This window comes from Drosophila sulfurigaster, chromosome 3 (assembly GCF_023558435.1).
Source record: "Drosophila sulfurigaster albostrigata strain 15112-1811.04 chromosome 3, ASM2355843v2, whole genome shotgun sequence".
Classification (NCBI taxonomy): domain Eukaryota; kingdom Metazoa; phylum Arthropoda; class Insecta; order Diptera; family Drosophilidae; genus Drosophila; species Drosophila sulfurigaster.
The window spans coordinates 19,508,999-19,531,796 of NC_084883.1; the positions used below are offsets into that span (position 1 = coordinate 19,508,999).

Here is a 22,798-nt window from a genome sequence, read left to right on the forward strand (position 1 = left end):
CGCCAAATGGCGATAAGCAAAACACAATAGTGTCGTCACTCCACTGCACAACCACAGCTCAGCTCGAGGGTTGACAACGTGGTCAGCATGAAGTGTGATTTTAATGATATTCAATGTTGTCTTGTCCATTCGACTGAGATTTTGTACGTAATTAATAGACGTGTCTTTCTCCTCTTCTCTTTCTGTAGATATCAACAAGGGCTCACCCATTGACTATAAGAGCGGATCGGCCTGTTCCACACCCACAAAAGACACACTCAAAGGGGGCTACGAGCGCAGCACGCAAGGCTGCCCGGTGCTGCCGCCCAGGAGCATGAACGGAATGCCCACACATCATTATTCGGCGCCGATGAACTTTCGCAAGGATCTGCCCGCCTGGTGCTCAGCCAACTGGCTGAGCATTGTCGCCTTCTCAGCCGTTGCACTGTTCTGCATTGTCCTCATTCTGTTGACCAGCACCGGCAAACTGTCATGGTCACCCACGGCTCCCTGCACCGTGCTCGTTGGCAACGAGGCGGCCGAGGTTACGGCCGCGAAGAGCACAAACACTGATCTATCCAAGCTGCATAATGCATCGGTTCGCGCGAAAAATGGTCAAGGAATTGGAATTATACAAGGACAGGGTGGTGGACCTGGCGGCGGCGGAGGGACATCGACGGCAACCGTGACGACGGCCACATCGAACAGTGGGACAGCGCAGGGATTACAGTCGACATCCGCTTCGGCTGAGGCAACCTCATCTGCAGCGGCTGCCACTGCAACATCCTCGTCGCAATCGTCGCTGGCGCCATCGACTTCATTGTCCTCATCCTTGGCGAATGCCAATAATGGAGGTAATTATGCACAAGTTTTAATTATTTTTAAATGAGTTTTCGCAAGTTTCTTAAGACACAAAAGCCAGAGAGAGACGAATGAGAGAAAGAGAGAGGGAGAAAGAATAAAGGCGACTGGCAGAAAATAGAGAGGCATTTAGTGCCCTCGGGCGACGGACAGAAAGTTTTTATTATTTTTTCTTTTTTTAGTATGCTGAATTCGCTTTTTTTAGATTGTTAGCTAAAAGTTTTGCTACGCTTTGCATTTGACAGACGCTGCTGATGTTGGTTCTGCGAGGATTTAGCCAGAAAGTTCGATTATTTAAATTCCATTTGCATTGTATTGCGTTCATTAAATGTCTAACTGGCAGCCAAATATTATATTGGCTGTGCTTATTATTATTCTTCTTTTGACTTTTGGAGAAATGCAAATGCACAAAAAAGAGTCAAGTCAAGTGAAAAAGTGAATCTAGGTTTGCACTTAAAAGGAACGTTAAAAAAGGAAAGACTTCACATTTGGATCAGTATATTTTTAGCCGCAGGACACACGCATGACACTTAACATTTGGCAATTAAGCTGTCAAATGTTGACACGCCCTCACTCTCTTTGTCTTTGTCTTTGTCTCTCTCTGTCTCTCTCTGTCTCTCTCCCTTTTTGTTTTGCTGTCCTTTTTCCTTGTTTCCCTGGTGCTGGGCTGAGCAACCTGTCAGCTTAATCCACATGCTTCTATCAAAATGCAATGAACATTTCTGACAACTTGAGACTGCTTGAATTGAATTACTCGTTAAACAACAACAAAAAAAAACATTTTTTACTTAATTTGAGCACGCATGGGTTTTAAACTGGGGGATGGTAACAAGTTGGTGTTTGTGTGATGGGGTAGTAAATACATACATAGTACTTAGCTAACCACAAAAACGGTACAAAGTAATTTCGCTCATCCAAGCTCGCATACCTGTAGCAAGCCGGCAAGCAATGTCAACGCTGCTGGCTGTCAACAAGAAGGTTGCTGTTGCGAAGAAGAAGCAGCGTCGTCAACGTCGCGATGCCGCAACTTTAATGCACTGGCATGGCAATGAAGATGAGGATGAGGATGGGGATGAGGATGAAGCTGAGGATGAACACAAAGATGAAGCCGCTGAAAGTTTCAGCGACTTAATTACAACCCCAAGTGGAGTTCATATACAAAAGTATTTGGCTTCCACTGCGCCAAGAATGGAAAGTATTGAGAAATTTACTGAGCAGCAACAACAGCACATTGAGTCAACTGTCAGCGCAGCGGGTGCCAAGGAAAGCAATTACGCTGAAGCTGCACACAAAATCGATGGAATATTGAATACAAGCCATGATGATACCTTTGTGGACGACATCAGTGACTATGACTATGGAGATGATGACGATGTCGTGGTGCTGAAGGCAGCGACGACAGTGCGGCCAGCGCCTAAAACTAGGCAACAATTTGGCAAATCATTAAACGGCAATTTAGCCAAAGCAGGTAAAATGCTTGCTAAGCCCAAACGGAAGCTGGAGCAGGAGCTGATGGAGCTGGAGTTTGAACTGAAAGCAGAGACCAACAGCGGCGATAACATTCAAGTTGAATCAGATACTGAGGCAAGCAGCATTACTCCTGTTATTGATGACTATAATCAAAGTGACAGTGGCAGCGCAAGCAAGAGCACAAGCGGCAGGGTGGCTGAGGCTGAGGACGAGGATGAAGATGAAGATGAGAATGAGGAGGGTTCAGCACTGACAACGACAATGTCGCCGGGAAGTGACAACGATGACATTGTTGAAATCAACACCAGCAGCAGCAAAAGCAGCAGCAGCGTGAAGGAGATTGAGGCGACATCTACAACCATCTATGTTATTGAAAATGATTTTCAAATCAAAGAGAAGCTGGAGTCGGAGTCGGAGTTGGAGAACAAACCTGTCGCTGATGATAACAATAATGAGCGTGATTTGGCCGACAACTATGAGCAGCACAAAGGAAAGGAGCTGGGGCAGCAGAGCATAAATCACACGGTGTCCGATTTGATGTTGAGCGATGCGGCTCATTTCGATAATGAGGACATCGATATAGTCAAATTGGACGAGGCTCCCCACTCCAATGAAGTGGACGTCTATAAGATGGCAGTGGAACAGCCCGCGAAGGCGAAGCCATTGCAAGCACCTGCACCACCTCCACCACCTCCAACCAGCGAAAATGAGGTGCTTAAAGAACAAGAACAGGACGTGGTCCAGGCAGCTCATTTGACGCCATTGAAACCATATGTCAGCGAACGCATTGATCAGCCGGGCAAGCGAATACTGGTCAACTTGACAATTGCCACCGATGATGGCAGCGATTCCATCTACACACTTCACGTTGCCGTGCCCACAGGCGGTGGCTCTCACAATGTGGAGCAGCTGCTAACGCATGAGCACAGGCAGCTCGAAGAGCAACCCAGCAACAACATTGATAACATCGGCAGCTGCTTATCGGAGCCGCCTCCCCGCATGCCCGATTGTCCCTGCAGTTGCCTGCCTCCGTTGCCTGTCGAAAGCGAAGACAACGAACTCGACATAGACTCGATGCGCGTAAAAAATGCTAACGATAATGTTGAGGAAGATCGTGTGAATGACATTGAGCTGGCTCCACTTGCATCCACCACTGCTGCACCACCTGCCACAACTACTAACTCCTTCAATGAGACTGCTACTGACAATGCTAATGATGTTGTTACTGATCGCACTGCTGAACAGTTTGCATGCCCTGATGTAATGCCTATACTCATACTGGAAGGTGATTGTACTGTCTGCTCACACAGCTAACACCACTTACAACAACCGCTTATAACTGACCCCAGCTAACTGACTAATTGACTAATCGACTAACTCAAGTGCTGCACAGTTTATTAACTCCAATCCTAACCTATATTTTAAGCCATATTTATTTAAACTCATACATAACATTTCATAAAAAACCTCTTCATTTTTACCTTGAATTTCATTACTTCATACTTTGGCATCTGTATAATTTACCTTTAAGCATGAATATATGGCATCAACATCTGGCTTTGTAAATCTGCAGCATTGTCATCGATACTCACTGGGGAAGTAGTATTAAGGGAATGAACTTACAAAATCAGCTCATTTGAAGATCTTTTTTAGAGTCTTCTTTCTCATTCTGAAATATATCTTCTCAAATCTGTTGTTATTCTGAAGGATCATTAAATAGTTTACAAATTATATATGTAAATAGAAAGATATGTCAAGCATCATCCACTTTTCATCATAATTTATGTACATATACTATATAAAATCACATTATAGTTGTAAGTTAATACTGCAATAACTAACCCAACATTTGTTTTGTTTTTTGTCTATCCATCCACACATTTCTGCCGCGTTTTGCGCTTGCTCCAAATCCCAAAACAAATCACTAGGTGCTCGCACATTCCCAGCGCGTAGTTTTCCACCAGATGGCACCACTTTTGGTCAGATAACATTGGGCCAGAAGTTGACAAAGGAGATACAACCGTACAGTTATTGGAACATGCAATTCTATCAATCGGAGCCGGCGTATGTCAAGTTCGACTATACCATACCGCGAGGTGCATCCATTGGTGTCTATGGACGTCGCAATGCTTTACCCACACACACTCAATATCACTTCAAGGAGGTGCTGAGTGGTTTTAGTGTGAGCACACGCACCGCTCGAGCGGCACACGTAAGTAAAACGCCGCTACTCACAATCGATCGATGTCTACTAATGCCTTGACTAACTTAATTGTTCATCTCTCACCTTTCACTCTTTTATGTGCCACACACTCTCATCGCACGCATTATTCATGGATCGCTTGCCCAACTACAGCTTTCGATAACTCGCGAAGTCACACGCTACATGGAGCCAGGTCATTGGTTCGTTTCGCTCTACAACGATGATGGGGATGTGCAGGAATTGACCTTCTATGCAGCCATTGCCGAGGATATGACACAAAACTGTCCAAACGGTTGCTCCGGCAATGGACAGTGTCTGCTTGGGCATTGTCAGTGTAATCCCGGTTTTGGTGGCGACGATTGCAGCGAAAGTGTTTGTCCAGTGTTGTGCTCGCAGCATGGCGACTACACCAATGGCGAATGCATTTGCAATCCCGGCTGGAAGGGCAAGGAATGCTCCCTGCGCCACGACGAATGCGAGGTTGCTGATTGCAATGGTCATGGTCACTGCGTTAGCGGCAAGTGCCAATGCATGCGCGGCTACAAGGGCAAATTCTGCGAAGAAGGTAGAACTTAGTTTAGCTGAAACCACAGACAACCTTATACCCGAGTTCTCTTGTAATAAATAAATGCTAATTCCACTTTTCCCTACTCTTCACAGTGGACTGTCCACATCCGAATTGCTCGGGACACGGTTTCTGCGCTGACGGTACTTGCATCTGCAAGAAGGGCTGGAAGGGCGTGGATTGCGCCACCATGGATCAGGATGCTCTGCAATGCTTACCCGACTGCTCGGGCCATGGCACTTTCGATCTGGACACACAGACCTGCACCTGCGAGAGCAAGTGGAGTGGCGACGATTGCTCAAAGGAGCTGTGCGATCTGGACTGCGGTCAGCATGGACGTTGCGAGGGCGATGCTTGCGCCTGTGATCCCGAATGGGGCGGAGATTATTGCAATACACGACTCTGTGACAGTCGTTGCAATGAGCATGGTCAGTGCAAGAATGGAACGTGTCTTTGTGTCACCGGCTGGAATGGCAAGCATTGCACCATCGAGGGTTGTCCTAACAGTTGTGCGGCACATGGTCAATGTCGAGTCAGTGGCGAGGGACAATGGGAATGCCGTTGCTACGAGGGCTGGGATGGACCCGATTGTGGCATCGCTCTGGAGTTGAACTGCGGCGACAGCAAGGACAATGACAAAGGTAAGTTTGGATATTAATTCCAGTTTGAACCGTGCTAAATTTGTTATTCTTCACTCAGATGGCCTAGTTGACTGTGAAGATCCCGAGTGTTGTGCCAGCCACGTCTGTAAGAACTCCCAGCTGTGTGTTTCCGCACCCAAGCCCATTGATGTGCTTTTGAGAAAGCAGCCACCAGCAATTACCGCCTCGTTCTTTGAGCGCATGAAATTCCTGATCGACGAGAGCAGTCTGCAAAACTACGCCAAACTGGAAGCTTTTAATGAGAGGTAGGTGCTTTCTTGTAGCCAATTAGTTAAATTCGTCAAGAACAAAAAATAAGTGCAAATTGCTGACTAAGTCAGTTTAATGAATTGGCAACGAGCTCAGATAAAAATAATAATTCCTTTATATTATACAAAACATTTAGCTGGATTATCTATATATATATATATATATACGTACTTACAACCAATCAAATAATAATCAAAATAGTTTGCATAATTAATATTTTTATATGTTTAAATATTTACGTTTTTCGTTTTCGTGCCCTCGTCTAAAACAAATCCCGATAAAAATATACAATCCATACACAAAACCAATCAAAATCCCAATCTAAATCTTGTAAATATAAATCCTTATATGTCCTTTGTTTAAAAACTTACCCAAAAAAAAGAAATACTAAACAAATCCAATCAAATCTAACATTTTTAAGGTACAAGGTTTCAAATTAAGTATTCCTTACATTTAAGTTAAATAGTTTATATTATATTAATTATGGTGTAGCTTAGTTTAAGCATTAGTTTTAAGAACGCCTTTCACAAGGAGTGAATATCACAATCACCAAACCCATTTACTGCTTACAACTGATGCCGAGCAAACGAATTGTCCAGAACTATCCGATATAACAAACAAAAGTTGAAGGGTTCTTGTGAAGGGTTTTGCTAGGATTTCGGCTAATGATCGAAACGAAGAGAATGTAGGAATCAATTGTATTTTGTGACGGGTTTCATAACACAAACAAATTCTAGTGAAAGAATACTCTAGACAACCATGCTAATTCAAATATTTTCTCTCTGCTCTTTTTTTCTTCTCAAACACGCGTGCCCTTTAATCCGAAATATAAATAAAAATAACTTACTATTACTACTACTACTACCACTCGCTCCTCCTACTCGCTACTACTACTGCTACTCGCTACTACTACTCGCTACTAATTCCCCATCCAAAAACCAAAAACATACACAAACTCGAATGAATCGAACCAATTCCAAATGCTTTGCAAATAACTAACGAATTCCATTCGCTACTTGTTCTCGCTGTAAATCAAATTCAAATACTAACAGCATTTTTTGGAATTATTTCAATGCAAGGTAAGCCAAAAACAACAAGCGAAAAACCGGTACTAAAATACTAAAAAAAAATACTACTACTTTATACTAAATTCTGATTACTAACATAATTATCAGTGGTTGTTTGGTACATTTTCATTTCCTTTATTTTCGATTGGTTTATTTAAGTAGAACATATTTTAATAAGCGCATTTTGTGTTAGTTAGTTAATTATTTTTACTTAATTATGTGGGTGGGAAGATCCCAGACAACCAGACAATCAAGTATTTTGGGTTTATTTGATTATTATTTAATATATAGTACACTCGTACTCGTACTTGTATTTTATATGTATAAGCTATGGAAATGTTGTACTTAGGTCAATGCTAGGTCATCATACAATGCGACATACCAAACATACATACTTACTATATACTACTATATAACTCTATATAATATATATTGTTCAAATTGTAAACCTTTATGTGTTGATACGAGTCTTATGTTATGTGCGTGTGAATTATCATTATGATTTGTACTTATCGCATCATTTTATTTGCCAACAAAAAAAAAAAAGTAGTTGCGAATCCTCAGTTCAATATGCTTGTACGAGTAGTTGTACATATAGAGAGAAACCTCATCCAACATCCTTATGAGATTCGTCTAATCCATTTCGCTTTTATCCCCCACAGCCGATCTGCAGTTATTCGCGGACGCGTTGTCACCTCCCTGGGCATGGGACTGGTTGGCGTGCGTGTCTCCACCACAACTGTACTGGAAGGATTTACACTTACCCGCGACGATGGCTGGTTCGATCTGATGGTGAACGGTGGCGGTGCTGTGACGCTGCAATTTGGACGTGCCCCCTTCCGGCCACAGTCACGCATTGTTCAAGTGCCATGGAACGAGGTTGTCATCATCGATATGATGGTCATGAGCATGTCCGATGAAAAGGCTTTGGCTACCACAACCACACACACTTGCTTCTCCCACGACTACGATCAAATGAAGCCGGTGGTGTTGGCCTCCTGGAAACATGGCTTCCAAGGCGCCTGCCCCGATCGCAGTGCCATTCTCGCCGAGTCGCAGGTCATTCAGGAATCCCTGCAAATTCCCGGCACCGGTTTGAATCTCGTCTACCACTCGTCACGCGCTGCTGGCTATTTGTCAACGATCAAACTGCAATTGACACCGGACACCATTCCTGCTACACTGCATCTAATCCATCTGCGTATCACCATTGAAGGCATATTGTTTGAGCGTGTGTTTGAGGCAGACCCGGGCATCAAGTTCACCTACGCCTGGAATCGCTTGAACATCTACAGACAGCGTGTCTATGGCGTAACCACTGCGGTCGTCAAGGTCGGTTATCAGTACACCGACTGCAAGGACATTGTCTGGGATATACAGACAACCAAATTGAGCGGCCACGACATGTCTATCTCTGAGGTGGGTGGCTGGAACTTGGACATCCATCATCGTTACAATTTCCACGAGGGCATTCTGCAAAAGGGCGACGGTTCGAACATTTATCTGCGCAACAAACCCCGCATCATCCTCACCACCATGGGTGATGGTCATCAGCGTCCGCTGGAGTGCCAGGACTGCGATGGTTATGCTCTGAAGCAGCGTCTGCTTGCGCCCGTTGCTCTGGCCGCCGCTCCCGATGGCAGTCTGTTTGTAGGCGACTTCAATTACATTCGCCGCATCATGACCGACGGCACCATTCGCACTGTAGTCAAGCTGAACGCCACCCGAGTGTCGTATCGTTATCACATGGCTCTGAGTCCTTTGGATGGCACACTGTACATCTCTGACCCCGAATCTCATCAGATTATCCGCGTGCGCAACATGAGCGATTATGACCGTCCGGAACAGAACTGGGAACCCGTTGTGGGCTCCGGTGAGCGTTGTCTGCCCGGAGATGAGGCGCATTGCGGTGATGGCGCCTTGGCCAAGGATGCCAAGCTCGCCTATCCCAAGGGCATTGCCATCTCCAGCGATAATATCTTGTACTTCGCTGATGGCACCAACATTCGCATGGTCGATCGCGATGGCATCGTGAGCACCTTGATTGGCAATCACATGCACAAGTCCCACTGGAAACCCATTCCCTGCGAGGGCACACTCAAGCTGGAGGAGATGCACTTGCGTTGGCCCACCGAACTGGCTGTTTCGCCCATGGATAACACTCTGCACATTATTGACGATCACATGATCTTACGCATGACCCCTGATGGCCGAGTTCGCGTGATTTCCGGCCGTGTACAACATTGTGCCACAGCCTCCACTGTCTACGATGCAGAGTTGGCCACACACGCTACCCTCGTGATGCCGCAGTCCATTGCCTTTGGTCCACTGGGTGAACTGTTTGTTGCCGAAAGCGATTCACAGCGCATTAATCGCGTGCGCGTCATTGGCACCGATGGACGCATTGCTTCGTTTGCAGGCGCCGAATCCAAGTGCAATTGCCTGGAGCGTGGCTGCGATTGCTTCGAAGCTGATCACTATTTGGCCACGAGTGCCAAGTTCAACACAATTGCCGCTTTGGCTGTAACACCCGACGGTCATGTGCACATTGCTGATCAGGCCAATTATCGCATTCGCTCGGTCATGTCCAGCATTCCGGAGGCGAGTCCGTCGCGTGAATACGAGATCTACGCACCCGACATGCAGGAGATTTACATCTTCAATCGCTTTGGCCAACACGTGTCCACCAGGAACATCTTAACAGGCGAGACAACCTATGTGTTTACCTACAACGTCAACACCTCTAATGGCAAACTGAGCACGGTGACGGATGCGGCGGGCAACAAAGTGTTCCTACTACGCGACTACACCTCGCAGGTGAACTCGATTGAGAACACCAAGGGCCAGAAGTGCCGACTGCGAATGACGCGCATGAAGATGCTGCACGAGCTGAGCACTCCCGATAACTACAATGTCACCTACGAGTATCATGGACCCACCGGACTGCTAAAGACTAAACTGGACTCCACCGGACGTTCTTATGTCTACAACTACGATGAGTTTGGTCGCTTGACCTCGGCTGTGACTCCCACCGGACGTGTCATTGAGCTCACCTTCGATCTGAGCGTGAAAGGTGCCCAGGTTAAGGTCTCCGAGAATGCACAGAAGGAGATCTCAATGCTCATTCAGGGCTCTACAGTTGTGGTGAAGAATGGCGCCGCCGAGTCGCGCACCACGGTGGGCATGGATGGCTCCACCACCAGCATTACACCTTGGGGACACAATCTGCAAATGGAAGTGATGCCGTACACCATCCTGGCCGAGCAGAGCCCTCTGCTAGGCGAGAGTTATCCAGTGCCCGCCAAGCAGCGCACCGAGATTGCCGGCGATCTGGCTAATCGTTTCGAGTGGCGTTACTTTGTGCGTCGCCAGCAGCCGCTGCAGCCAGGCAAACAGAACAAGGGAGCTCCGCGCCCCGTCACCGAGGTCGGACGCAAATTACGCGTCAATGGCGACAATGTGCTGACCCTGGAGTACGATCGTGAGACGCAATCGGTTGTGGTGATGGTCGACGACAAGCAGGAACTTCTCAATGTTACCTATGATCGCACCTCACGTCCTGTTAGCTTCCGTCCGCAGTCGGGCGATTATGCCGACGTGGATCTCGAGTACGATCGCTTTGGACGCTTGGTCAGCTGGAAGTGGGGTGTGCTGCAGGAGGCCTACACCTTCGATCGCAACGGTCGCCTCAATGAGATCAAATATGGCGACGGTTCGTCGATGGTCTACACCTTTAAGGACATGTTTGGCTCGCTGCCGCTTAAGGTGACCACGCCACGCAGATCAGATTATTTGCTGCAATACGACGATGCGGGTGCATTGCAGAGTTTGACAACGCCACGCGGACACATTCATTCGTTCTCGCTGCAAACATCGCTTGGCTTCTTCAAGTACCAATACTACTCGCCCATTAATCGCCATCCCTTCGAGATACTGTACAACGATGAGGGACAAATACTCGCCAAGATCCATCCACATCAATCGGGCAAGGTTGCCTTTGTGCATGATGCTGCCGGCCGTCTTGAGACCATTCTGGCTGGACTCTTCAGCACCCACTATACGTATCAGGAGAGCACCAGCTTGGTCAAGTCCGTGGAGGTGCAGGAGCCAGGCTTTGAACTGCGTCGCGAGTTCAAGTACCACGCCGGCATACTCAAGGATGAGAAGCTCCGCTTTGGCTCCAAGAATTCACTGTCTTCTGCTCACTACAAATATGCCTACGATGGCAACGCACGCTTGAGTGGCATTGAGATGGCCATCGATGACAAGGAGCTGCCCACCACACGCTACAAGTACAGCCAGAATCTGGGACAACTTGAGGTGGTGCAGGATCTGAAGATCACACGCAATGCCTTCAATCGCACTGTCATCCAAGACTCAGCCAAACAGTTCTTTACCATTGTGGATTACGATCAACATGGTCGTGTGAAGAGCGTGTTGATGAACATCAAGAGCTTCGATGTGTTCCGCCTGGAACTCGACTACGATCTGCGCAATCGCATCAAGTCACAGAAGACAACTTTCGGAAGATCGACAGCCTTCGATAAGATCAACTACAATGCCGATGGTCATGTGATTGAGGTATTGGGCACCAACAACTGGAAGTATTTGTATGATGAGAATGGCAACACTGTGGGCATTGTCGATCAGGGCGAGAAAATCAACCTAGGCTATGATATTGGCGATCGTGTCATCAAAGTGGGCGACATTGAGTTCAACAACTACGATGCTCGTGGTTTTGTGGTGCGTCGTGGCGAACAGAAGTATCGCTACAACAATCGTGGTCAATTGATTCATGCCTTTGAACGCGATCGTTTCCAGAGCTGGTACTACTACGATGATCGCAGCCGCCTGGTCGCTTGGCATGATAGCAAGGGCAACGTTACCCAGTACTTCTATGCCAACCCCAAGACACCCAATCTGGTCAGTCACGTGCATTTCCCCGAACAGGGCAAGACCATGAAGTTCTACTATGATGATCGTGATATGTTGATTGCCTTGGAGCATGCTGAGCAGCGTTACTATGTGGCCACCGATCAGAATGGTTCGCCTCTCGCTTTCTTCGATATGAATGGCGGCATTGTCAAGGAGGTTAAGCGCACGCCTTTCGGTCGCACCATTAAGGACACCAAACCGGACTTCTTTGTACCCATCGATTTCCATGGCGGTCTCATTGATCCGCACACCAAACTGATCTACACAGAGCGACGACAATACGATCCCACGGTTGGTCAATGGATGACACCGCTCTGGGAGACCCTGGCCACCGAAATGTCCAATCCCACCGATGTGTTTATCTACCGCTATCACAACAACGATCCCATCAATCGCAACAAGCCACAGGATTACATGATCGATCTAGATGCTTGGCTGCGACTCTTTGGCTACGAGCTGAACAACATGCAGAGCAATCGCTACACCAAGTTGTCACAGTACACACCTCAGGCCAGCATTAAGTCCAATACGCTGGCACCCGACTTCGGTGTGATCTCCGGTCTCGAGTGCATTGTGGAGAAGACAAACGAGAAGTTTAGTGACTTCGACTTCGCGCCCAAGCCACTGCTGAAAATGGAGCCTAAGATGCGCAATCTGTTGCCACGTGTCAGCTATCGTCGTGCTGTGTTTGGCGAAGGTGTGTTGCTCTCCAGGATCGGCGGACGTGCGCTGGTCAGCGTTGTGGATGGCTCGAATAGCGTGGTGCAAGATGTGGTTAGCTCGGTGTTTAACAACTCCTACTTCTTGGATCTACACTTTAGCATACACGATCAGGATGTCTTCTACTTTGTCAAGGACAATGTGCTGAAGCTGCGTGACGATAACGAAGAACTGCGTCGCCTGGGTGGCATGTTTAACATATCAACACACGAGATTAGCGATCATGGTGGCAGTGCTGCTAAGGAACTGCGTCTCCATGGCCCCGAGGCTGTGGTCATCATCAAGTATGGCGTGGACCCCGAGCAGGAGCGTCATCGCATCCTGAAGCATGCACATAAGCGTGCTGTAGAGCGTGCATGGGAGCTGGAGAAACAGCTGGTAGCAGCTGGTTTCCAGGGTCGTGGCGATTGGACCGAGGAGGAGAAGGAAGAGCTGATACAGCATGGAGATGTGGATGGCTGGATTGGCATCGATATACACAGCATACACAAGTATCCGCAGCTGGCCGATGATCCTGGCAATGTCGCCTTTCAGCGCGATGCCAAACGCAAGCGTCGCAAGTCTGGCAACAGCCACCGAATGAGCTCGAATCGCCGACAACAGCAGAAATATGGTGAAGTGAGTGCGTGAGTGGAGGAGCAAGACCTGGAGCTGGAGCTAGAAAGTGAAGCAGCTGGTGAAGAGTATGAATACGGGCCGGATGGTGAGGTGGAGCAGGAAGAGGACTTGGACTACTTGATAGCCGTGGAAAAGATTGCCGCCAATCAGCAGAGGAAGAGCAGCGAGGCAACTGAGGAGCAGTTTTTGTAATTATCTAGGTGAAATACAACAGCACAATACACACAAGACACAACTACACTCCAAAATACACTTCAACTTAAATAATTAATATAAACTTTAATAGCATTTAAAGTTTAGTATTAGTCAGCAGCCACAGCAGCAGCAGCAGCAGCAAAAGCAAACCCTCGGCAAAAACTACATAAATTTCTATATAAATGGATGTAAACGATAAAAAAAAACAAACAAAAACAAAATAAGGATATGTATGTTGATGTTGAGTTTAGGCTAAACAATAGGCATACGATTAGTCCAGATGTAAACAATTAATGTAATTTTTTAAAATTTCAAAAGCTTCAAGGCTTCCTCCCCACACAATACATATAGTAAATGTACGACGAGGACGAGAAGCAGAAGAACAGAATGAATGAAGACAGCGCCTTTGTGTTTTTAGTCTACTAAAGTCTAATTAGCCAGTTGCATTCGATGTCAAACAAGTATTACACAACAACAACAAGAACATACATAAATAAAAAACGAAATATTGACAACATATAAGTAAATACTACATACTCAACTAAGTAATCTATTAATATATAAATCATAAATTAATGTAAAAAGTTGAAAGAGTCCCCCTAAGCCCCAGCCTAGCCCATATTCCTACTCCAAACGAAAAGAAAACGAAAAAAAAGCGAAAGAAAAGCGACAAGCTTCATTTTCATAAATGCTTTGTATATACATACATACTCGCACTCACACTCACACACATACAAGCTTATTATCAATTACTTAATCATGCTTTAAACACACTTAACAAAGCGCGCGTTAAACATATATTTAATTGTTTAAAACCCATTTTGTTTTAGACTCACAAAATGCTCGAATTTATTCTAAACGCGTATACTTAATTTCGACAGCCAAAAATCAAAAGCCCTAAATTGACGAACTCTGTCTACCAAAACTCTGCTACTACTATTTCTTAATCATTTTTATTCCGAAGGCAAAATGCATTAATACTTTTTACAAATTGTGATATATTTCTAACATTTCATTTGACCTGACGACCTGAAATGTTGCAAAAATAAAAAAAAAAACAAGAATAAGAAACGAAATGCAAACTCAAATCGCAACCGAAATCGAAATGGAAATTGAACGTTGACAAAACAGCAAAGTACTTTACTCATAACGCTTTCTGTTGTAATTAGTCTATTAAGATTTTAGTTTTTTAAAATGCAATATTTAGTTTAACATATTTGCCATGTTAATTTGTAAAAGCAATGCAGTTTTTAATGCCTTCAATCTGAATGCTAGAGATTAAGGTTTTTCCGAATTTTATTTAAAACTTTTAATTATTTTTTTTAAATCACTTTCAATACACGAACTTTAACTTTTGCTAAAGTGTTTTATTTGTTTATAATTATATACATATTATTAAACTATTTATAACTGAAACTAAACTATTGACTATTGAGATATAAATAAACTAGCATTTAAACTAAGTACGCAGCATACTCGTATTTAAGTCTTGAACATAAAAATAAATACAAATAATTCACCAGTCCCCCACAATCCCCCATATGACATACATACATATAAACTAAATACACCTTGTAATATAGACACACTCAAACTACACATCGTCACTAAGGATTAGGCATAGGTTAATGAAAGAAAAAAGAAAAGAAACTCGTAAAAACGAAACAAATAAAAACAAAAACGTAGCACTTAAATAATGTGAAAGTGAGCAAAGTGAGCAAGGAGTTAAGAATAAAACGTAGAAGTTAGCTAAAGTGTTAGTAATTTTATTAAATAAAATTATAAATATAAAACAAGAAAAGAACCGAAAGAAAAACAGAAGCATATATATATATATAGAAATATATATAATAATATACATTAAAGGCTAAGCAAAAGTATAATTCGAATATATGTATATGCATCGATAGAGACATGCGAAATGTTGTGTAAAAAAAAAGCATCAAGAAAACCAAATTTCACGTTTTCCAAAATGATATAAAATACTATTTTACACAAAAAGAAAAACAAAACAAAAAATAAAATAAAAGAAAAGAAAAACGAATTGTATAAATGCAGCAAACGTATATAAATGTATATGTAGTAAAATTAAGCAGCATTATATTAACCAAAAACCTAAAATGAAATTATTGAAATCAGCTAAAAACAAAATTGTGACTGAAATATGTATCTACGTCTACTCAATTGTGCTTAAATTTACTCAGTATGTATATTTTGTTCTTCAGGATCGAGATGTAAATTTTTCAATTTTTCCAGAGGCAACAATATTGTACACACACTTTCAATTCGTTAAAACTCATGTTTATATTATGATCTGATATTGACACTGATTGAGCAGATTGATAAAAACAAAAAACAAAAATGAAACACTTTGAAATTAACACTTGAAATAAATTATGATCAATATTTGTATTAAATGTACGAAATCGTCTCCACAAAGCAATGCATAAGCTTCAGGCTATGCAGAATGAAGCTAAGTCTAAAAAACAAAAATAATAACAAAAATTGAACAACAAAAGTTAATCGTACACAAAGCAGAAGAGAACAAAACACATAATACACACGTTTATGGCAAGCCGATATATATGATAAAACCATATATAATATCTAATAATATAACGAATAAAAGCGATTTCAATAAAAATAAAAAATTACAAAAAAATATATTTGTGCGTTTACTTTTTATAATCATTTTGGATGAACCAATTTCAGCACTCATACAATTTTATTTATATTTAATTTAATTTACATTTTCTTGTTAATATTTAAAACTTTTTGAAAAAGTTTACTTTTTATTTCGTATTTCAGTTTACAATGTAAATAAATACTAAGCAACCTGTCATTCCATAGAGTTTTCGGATCTACAACAGACTGTGACCCTTGGGGTTCTCAGTAAAAATTGTGCTTCCAGATTGATTGACGAACTTTGAATAGGGAGCTGCATCAACCACGTAGTCCGTTGATTTGCGTAGAGCTTCCGGATTGCGCGTAAGTACAAGCAGCTTGCCACTGAGGCTTTTATCGATGGTCTTCAGTTCCGTAACCTTTTTCTGCTGATCAACCACATACAGTTCATAGTTGATGCCATAAAGACCAAAAAGAACCTCAACTTCAGTGCGCAGCGTTTCCAATGTGATGTATTCCTTGTTGACATTATGCTGCAGCAATATGGAAGCCTTATTGCTGTTGACGAATCGCGGTTGCAGCTCACCAGCTAGCGTAACATTTAGCCACGCGAGTGTCGGCAGTTGCAGCTCCTCTGTGGAGCAAATGGTAAGGGTTAGATCGACGCCCTTGAGATCAACCAGCTCCGTGATGATAGGACGTTTCGTGGCAGCCTCCTTCGCATTAAATGGTATGAACTCCGATTTGACGGCACCCTTGATCATAGCCGCATAGTTGACTAGCACCTTTTCCAATTGAGCTTGTGTTTCCAGGACTTCCTTTTTGGCATTCTTGCTGGCACTTAGGGCATAATAGATGATAACAGGATCAGTGGGTATCAGTTGTGCTTTCTTCTTGAGCTTCTGCACGCGATTGATGATTTCACGAGCCAAACCCTCCTCAAGCAGCTCCTCGTTGGGCGTCATGTCCAAAAGGACAAGTACTTCGTTGTCGCTGTGCGCTTCAAAGTTTCCTCCAACCTTATCGGACGTACAGTAAATAACACGCACTTCGTCCAGCTCAATGCGCTGATCCAAAATGTTAAAGTAGCCCTGGGCAACCTGCTTTTGAATCTCTTCATCCTTCAGCGCCTTGATAGCTGCCATAACAGCCTTAAAGTTGCCCTTCAGGCGTTGACCCAGCGTCTGCAATTAATGAAAATTTAAATTAGCATTCTAAATTGTTACAAAGTAGCTTTAATAGCTCACCTTGTGGTCTGGTTCAGCACGCAATGTTACTCCATACTTTTCCTTCTCAGAGCTGAGCGTCAGCTTGCGCACATTAAGTTCGCTGAGGATGAAGTCTTGCAAGCTCTTGATCTCCTCCAACGTCTGCTGATCCTTGTGGATCACAATGATCTCCGAAACGGGATACTTTACAGGCAGAGTGCGACGATCGCGCATCACTCGTCCCAACTCAACCACAGACTGCATCAGTGCAACAGATCGTTCGATATCGCTGCGAATAAACTTGCGTTGACTCGCAGGCATCATTTGGTAGTGCACGGAGTCAGTGTGCTCCAAGGTTCCTTTAGGCTGGAAGAGCACGAGTCGCTGGAAGATGTATTCGGTCAAGAAAGGTGTAAAAGGTGCCATCATTTTAACCATTGTATAGAGCACATCATAAAGCGTATCCAATGATTGAATGCACTGTTCAGTGCCCATTTCACCCTTGATGCGACGACGGTTTAAGCGCACATACCTTAGAAGAAAGATTTTAGTTATCTGAATTGCAAGGTAATCAAGAGTTTGTTTACCAGTTGGTCAATTGATCAATGAACTTGGTGAGTCTAGGCACCACAGTGTAGAGGCGGTACATCTTCATCTCAGTGGCAAAGAACTCCAACAGCGACTCCTTGAATGACAAAATCCACACATCGATAACCGAAGCATTTTCCATGCTCTGCAAATGGCGTGCCCTCTCGTAGGTGTACAGCGACTTGCCTCCCAGCTCTTCCTTCTCGTAGCGCACAATGTTTTGAAGCAGGAAGCGATAAGCATTGTACCACGGCAAGAAGACATCCTTGATGATATCACGCACGCCCTCTTCCTTGAATCGCAAACTTTCAGCGCGCACAACTGGCGAGTTGATTAGATACAAACGCAAAGCATCTGCACCATATTTGTGCACCACTTCCATGGGATCTGGATAGTTCTTCTTGCGCTTGGACATCTTCTGTCCATCGGCGGCCAGAACTAAACCACTGGCAATTAGGTTCTTGAATGGCGCCTTGTTAAACAAGGCCGTCGAGATGACGAGCAGAGTGTAGAACCAGCCGCGTGTCTGATCAATACCCTCGGCAATGAAGTCAGCTGGGAAATTATTCATAAAGTCCTTCTCATTCTCGAAGGGGAAATGCTGTTGTGCGAATGGCATAGAACCAGACTCGAACCAGCAATCAAAAACGGGAGCAATGCGTCGAAGTGGAGGATTGCCGGGCACCGCCGATGGAATCTCAATGTCATCAATGGTCTCACGATGCAAATCTTCCACTAGCACGCCAGATAGCTCTGCCAATTGCTTGATGCTGCCAATGACAACAGTCTCATCACCGCTCGGTGAACGCCAGATGGGAATGGGAGTGCCCCAGTAGCGATTACGAGAAATCTAAAAAGACAATACGTTAATAACGAGAATTGACAGGCAATCAATATTAACTTACGGCCCAATCTCTGGCCTCCTTCAGCCAGTTGCCGAAACGCTTCTCCTTCACAAAGTCGGGTACCCAGTAGGTCTGAGAGCTGCAGGCCAGCAAATTCTTGGACATGTGCTCAACACGCACAAACCAGGAAGGAACCGCCTTGTAGATCAATGGCGTATCCGAACGCCAGCAGAATGGATAACTATGCTTAACTTGACCGCTGGAGACCAAATTGCCGCTGGCCTTCAAACTGGCCATGATGTTCTTATCCGCATCCTTAACGTACTGACCTTGGAAATCGGGTACCTCTGCTGTAAAGCGACCGCTATCATCCAAGGGGCAAATGACATCACTGGACTTGGTGATTAAACCGGCTGCCAAGCATACACGGTAATCGTCCTCGCCAAAGTAAGGTGCATTGTGGACAATGCCAGTACCCGAATCCTCAGTCACATAATCATCCACCAGCACACGATGCGCCTTTACCTCAGCACCACGTTGAGCAAAGTAAGGGAAGAGCGGTTTGTAATGCAGTCCCTTGAGCTTGTCGCCCGTAAACTTCTCCTTCACCTCGTACTCTGCCTCCGTCTTGTAGACGTAGCTCAAACGCGATTCGGCGAGCACATAAAGACGATCGGTTTTCACATCGCGCACCTGACAAATGACATAGAAACAATGAATGAATAAATATGTAAATTGAAAGCAAATACAATATTTCAACGCACCTTTACGTAATTCATTTTTGCATTAACGCAGCAGGCGAAATTCGAAGGCAATGTCCACGGCGTTGTTGTCCACACCAAGAAGTAGGTGTTGGGCAGCGTTACAGCCTCAAGAGCTACCACGACACATGGATCAACGACCTCCTTGTAGTTTTGATTAGCCTCAAAGTTGGATAGCGATGTTGTGCACGCAGTTGAATAGGGCATCACCTTTACACCTTGGTAGACCAAACCCTTGTCGAACAACTGCTTGAAGATCCACCAGATGGACTCCATGTACCAGGGATACAATGTCTTGTAATCGTTCTTGAAATCAATCCAGCGACCCACACGCGTCACAACAGTTTCCCATTCATTAGCATAGCGCATGACAATCTTGCGACACTCGGCGTTATACGCTTTAATGCCCATTTTTGCCACATCCTCAGGACCTTTGATGTTGAGCAACTTATCGATCTCGAATTCCACAGGCAGACCGTGACAATCCCAGCCGAAGCGACGATCCACATGGTAACCCTGCTGATAGGCATACCGTGTCACAATGTCCTTGATGGTACCAGCCAGGATGTGACCATAATGCGGCAAGCCGGTTGCAAATGGCGGCCCATCGTAGAAAGTGTATCTAAGTGTCATGAAAAAAATAAAGTAGCAAAAACAATTGTGAGTCATTAGAAGTTTGGCTGATGCAACAATTGCATGCATTTCTTACTTGGGCTTTCCCTTTGAGAGCTGACTGCACTTCTCAAAGATCTTTTCGTCACGCCATTGCTGCAGCACATTGTCTTCTTCAGCAGGAAAGTTGATGTTCTCCGGCACCCGACACACGTCAGCACGCTCAAGTTTTCTTGCAGCGCTCATTTCTGTTTGATTTAATTAATTAAAAGCTTGCTTATATTACGATTTTTCAGTAAATTATAAATTCCTATACGCACCTCTTCTATTTCAAACTGAATTTCCTGAGGAAAAACTGCGGTGATGGCAACAACATGTGCTGATCAAAGTGACCGCAAGTAAAGTTTCAAAATGTACCATTTAACGTACAAAAATATATCGAAATATACCGTAATTTTTAATGGCCGACTAGGCTACACTTCTTTTGTATTTCGATTTTGTTTTATAAATTGTGTATATAAAAGGAAACTATTAAAATTGTATTTAGTTTCTGTTATTTGTATTAAATTATAAACTTTCCAACATGCAGTTAATATAAAGCATATCTCAGAGCGAATAAATCGCAGCGGCAGCGGCGCGAATACACACCAAAGCGGAGCGAATTCGTTTCGACGGCGAATTTTTTCCACAACCGCGCATGCAGCGTTTTTTTCGCTTGCCGCCAAGAACAATAAAATTAGATTGCGCAGTAATTTGGTCGTGTTCTGCGCTGATGACGTCACATGTGATGCATGTGTTCAATTTTTGCCTTGTTTACATGTTAAATTACTATATTCTGGCTTTTGATACAATATAATTATAATAATATAATACGAGACGCAGTTTTTAACTTATAATCATTCACTTTTATTGAAAAAATATTTATTAAAAATCATCACATGTGACGTTTATACGTTTAGCTGTTTATGCGCAATGTCTTTTTTCATGGCTGCCATTTGTTGTCATTCATAACTGCACTAATAGAAGAAATGGCAAAAGTGGAGCTGCTTATTAAATTAGTTAAAAAACATAAAATGTTGTACGATATGGAGGACGAGGACTACAAAAACACCAAAAAAAAGGACAAGATATGGAACGAAATTGGATTGGAGCTGGAAGAGAGTGGTAATTATATTGCTTTATCAAATCAAGTTGTTTTTGTACAATGAAACAGTTGTTTAGTGTTCTTACATATATTTTATTTTTTGTGTTTACATATTATCATTTATCATTTAAATAGTGAAATAATCAACAAATTATTGTCTGATGTCGAATGCCAATTAAGTTGAGCGTCTTGAAGTGCTATCACTTCTTGGGATTCTAATTCCTCATAAAAATCCTCGACGCTATTCATTGAAATGCAATAGCTGTAAAATATGCGCCATTTTTCGGCAAGAATTCCAAAAGAATTCTTGCCCGGCACAATCTGTAATTAAATATCTCCTTCATGGTTTTGGTACATTCAGTTTGTTACTTTCAAATTTCACTCCCATGTTAGAATTTTCAAAAATCCCACCATCACTGTTCTTGCCATATCCGGCAATACCACACAAAGAATCTGTAAAATGAAATTGAATTATTTTTTATATTTTTAGGTGATGAATTAAAAAAAAAATGGAAAAATTTACGAGACTCCTTTTCAAAATATGTGAGGTCAACAAAATGTACTACAGGGCAAGCCGCAGTACATAAAACATGGATTTGGGCCAAACAAATGGAATATTTTCGTCCATTTATTTCCTTTGCTAAAACGTCTTCGAATGTCAGTGGCATTGAACTATCTGAACCATTTTCATTCACGGAAACTTTTCAATGCAAAGAAGAATCACCAGAATCGCATATGGATGACGAGAGCAATGATGAATTCAACCAATCTATCGTATCAAATTCTACCGTTGATACTGAAAAACCTGAATTGAAGCCCTTCGAAAGATCTACCGCACAATCAACGTCCTCCATGAAGGATGAAATTGAGTATAACAAGAGCAAAGATGAATTGAACCAATCTATCGTATCAATTCCTGCCGTTGATACTGAAAGACCTGCATTGAAGCGCTTAAAAAGACGTACCCCACAACCAACGTTCTCCGTGAAGGATGAAATTGAATATTTGCTAACAAAGAATAAAAAAACGCACGACGGTGTTGACATGTTGTTTATGGCGTATGCCCACACCATTAAAAAATTCAGTCCGAGGAGACAGGCTCAAGTAAAATTTAAAATTGCAGAACTTATTATGGAAGAAGAATTGGCGAATATTGAGGAAAATTCACCCTGTTAATATTACCTTAAAAAGATTGCCAATCATTCTTCTGTAATGGTGAACTCTTCATGGGAATGCCACTTTGCATTTATGGGATGTACCCAAACTCTTTTATTCCTAATTTAATAATATAATGCTACAATAAGCAATAAAAAAAGCAATATTTTTAAATACTCACGCATTTTTCTAATTTTCTTCTTCAAATAACAACGTTAATAAAATCACTTCTTCATCTGACGAAGACATTTGAGCGAATAAAAAAGCCGCGAATAAGTTCGCCGCGGTTTATTCGCCGCTGCCGCTGCGATTTATTCGCTCTGGTATGAGATTCTT

The 22,798-nt window shown here is 43.4% G+C and overlaps 3 protein-coding genes across 8 annotated transcripts in view; 2 read left to right on the forward strand and 1 right to left on the reverse strand.

The window, feature by feature from the left end:
* LOC133845276 (teneurin-m) overlaps positions 1 to 13,662 on the forward strand; it is a 149,392-nt gene extending 135,730 nt beyond the window's left edge. Inside the window, exons 3-10 of one of the 5 annotated variants that reach the window (XM_062279684.1) lie at positions 189 to 833; positions 1,742 to 3,595; positions 4,239 to 4,522; positions 4,667 to 5,078; positions 5,174 to 5,719; positions 5,778 to 5,985; positions 7,042 to 7,068; positions 7,719 to 13,662. In XM_062279684.1, coding sequence (XP_062135668.1) covers positions 189 to 833; positions 1,742 to 3,595; positions 4,239 to 4,522; positions 4,667 to 5,078; positions 5,174 to 5,719; positions 5,778 to 5,985; positions 7,042 to 7,068; positions 7,719 to 13,341 — 9,599 coding nt within the window. In that variant the 3' untranslated portion in view covers positions 13,342 to 13,662. The remainder of the gene's footprint in view (positions 1 to 188; positions 834 to 1,741; positions 3,596 to 4,238; positions 4,523 to 4,666; positions 5,079 to 5,173; positions 5,720 to 5,777; positions 5,986 to 7,041; positions 7,069 to 7,718) is intronic. The other 4 variants (XM_062279685.1, XM_062279686.1, XM_062279687.1 and 1 more) reach the window with 4 other exon arrangements.
* A 2,606-nt stretch (positions 13,663 to 16,268) lies between these two features.
* LOC133845279 (isoleucine--tRNA ligase, cytoplasmic) lies at positions 16,269 to 20,635 on the reverse strand. Its single transcript, XM_062279691.1, has 7 exons — positions 20,484 to 20,635; positions 20,261 to 20,411; positions 19,555 to 20,173; positions 18,851 to 19,483; positions 17,945 to 18,795; positions 17,397 to 17,889; positions 16,269 to 17,333 (listed from the first exon to the last, which is right to left on the reverse strand). Exons 2-7 carry the CDS (start codon positions 20,407 to 20,409, stop codon positions 16,386 to 16,388), a joined length of 3,693 nt encoding a protein of 1,230 aa, XP_062135675.1. The 5' UTR covers positions 20,410 to 20,411; positions 20,484 to 20,635; the 3' UTR covers positions 16,269 to 16,385.
* Positions 20,636 to 21,110: 475 nt separating this feature from the next.
* LOC133845288 (uncharacterized) lies at positions 21,111 to 22,650 on the forward strand. 2 transcript variants are annotated; one of them, XM_062279712.1, is made up of 3 exons: positions 21,111 to 21,327; positions 21,798 to 22,310; positions 22,344 to 22,650. In XM_062279712.1, exons 1-3 carry the CDS (start codon positions 21,129 to 21,131, stop codon positions 22,481 to 22,483), a joined length of 852 nt encoding a protein of 283 aa, XP_062135696.1. In that variant the 5' UTR covers positions 21,111 to 21,128; the 3' UTR covers positions 22,484 to 22,650. The 2 variants fall into 2 exon arrangements, with proteins under 2 accessions (XP_062135696.1, XP_062135695.1); XM_062279711.1 differs by having other exon boundaries at positions 21,121 to 21,327; positions 21,798 to 22,648.
* Positions 22,651 to 22,798: the final 148 nt, after the last annotated feature.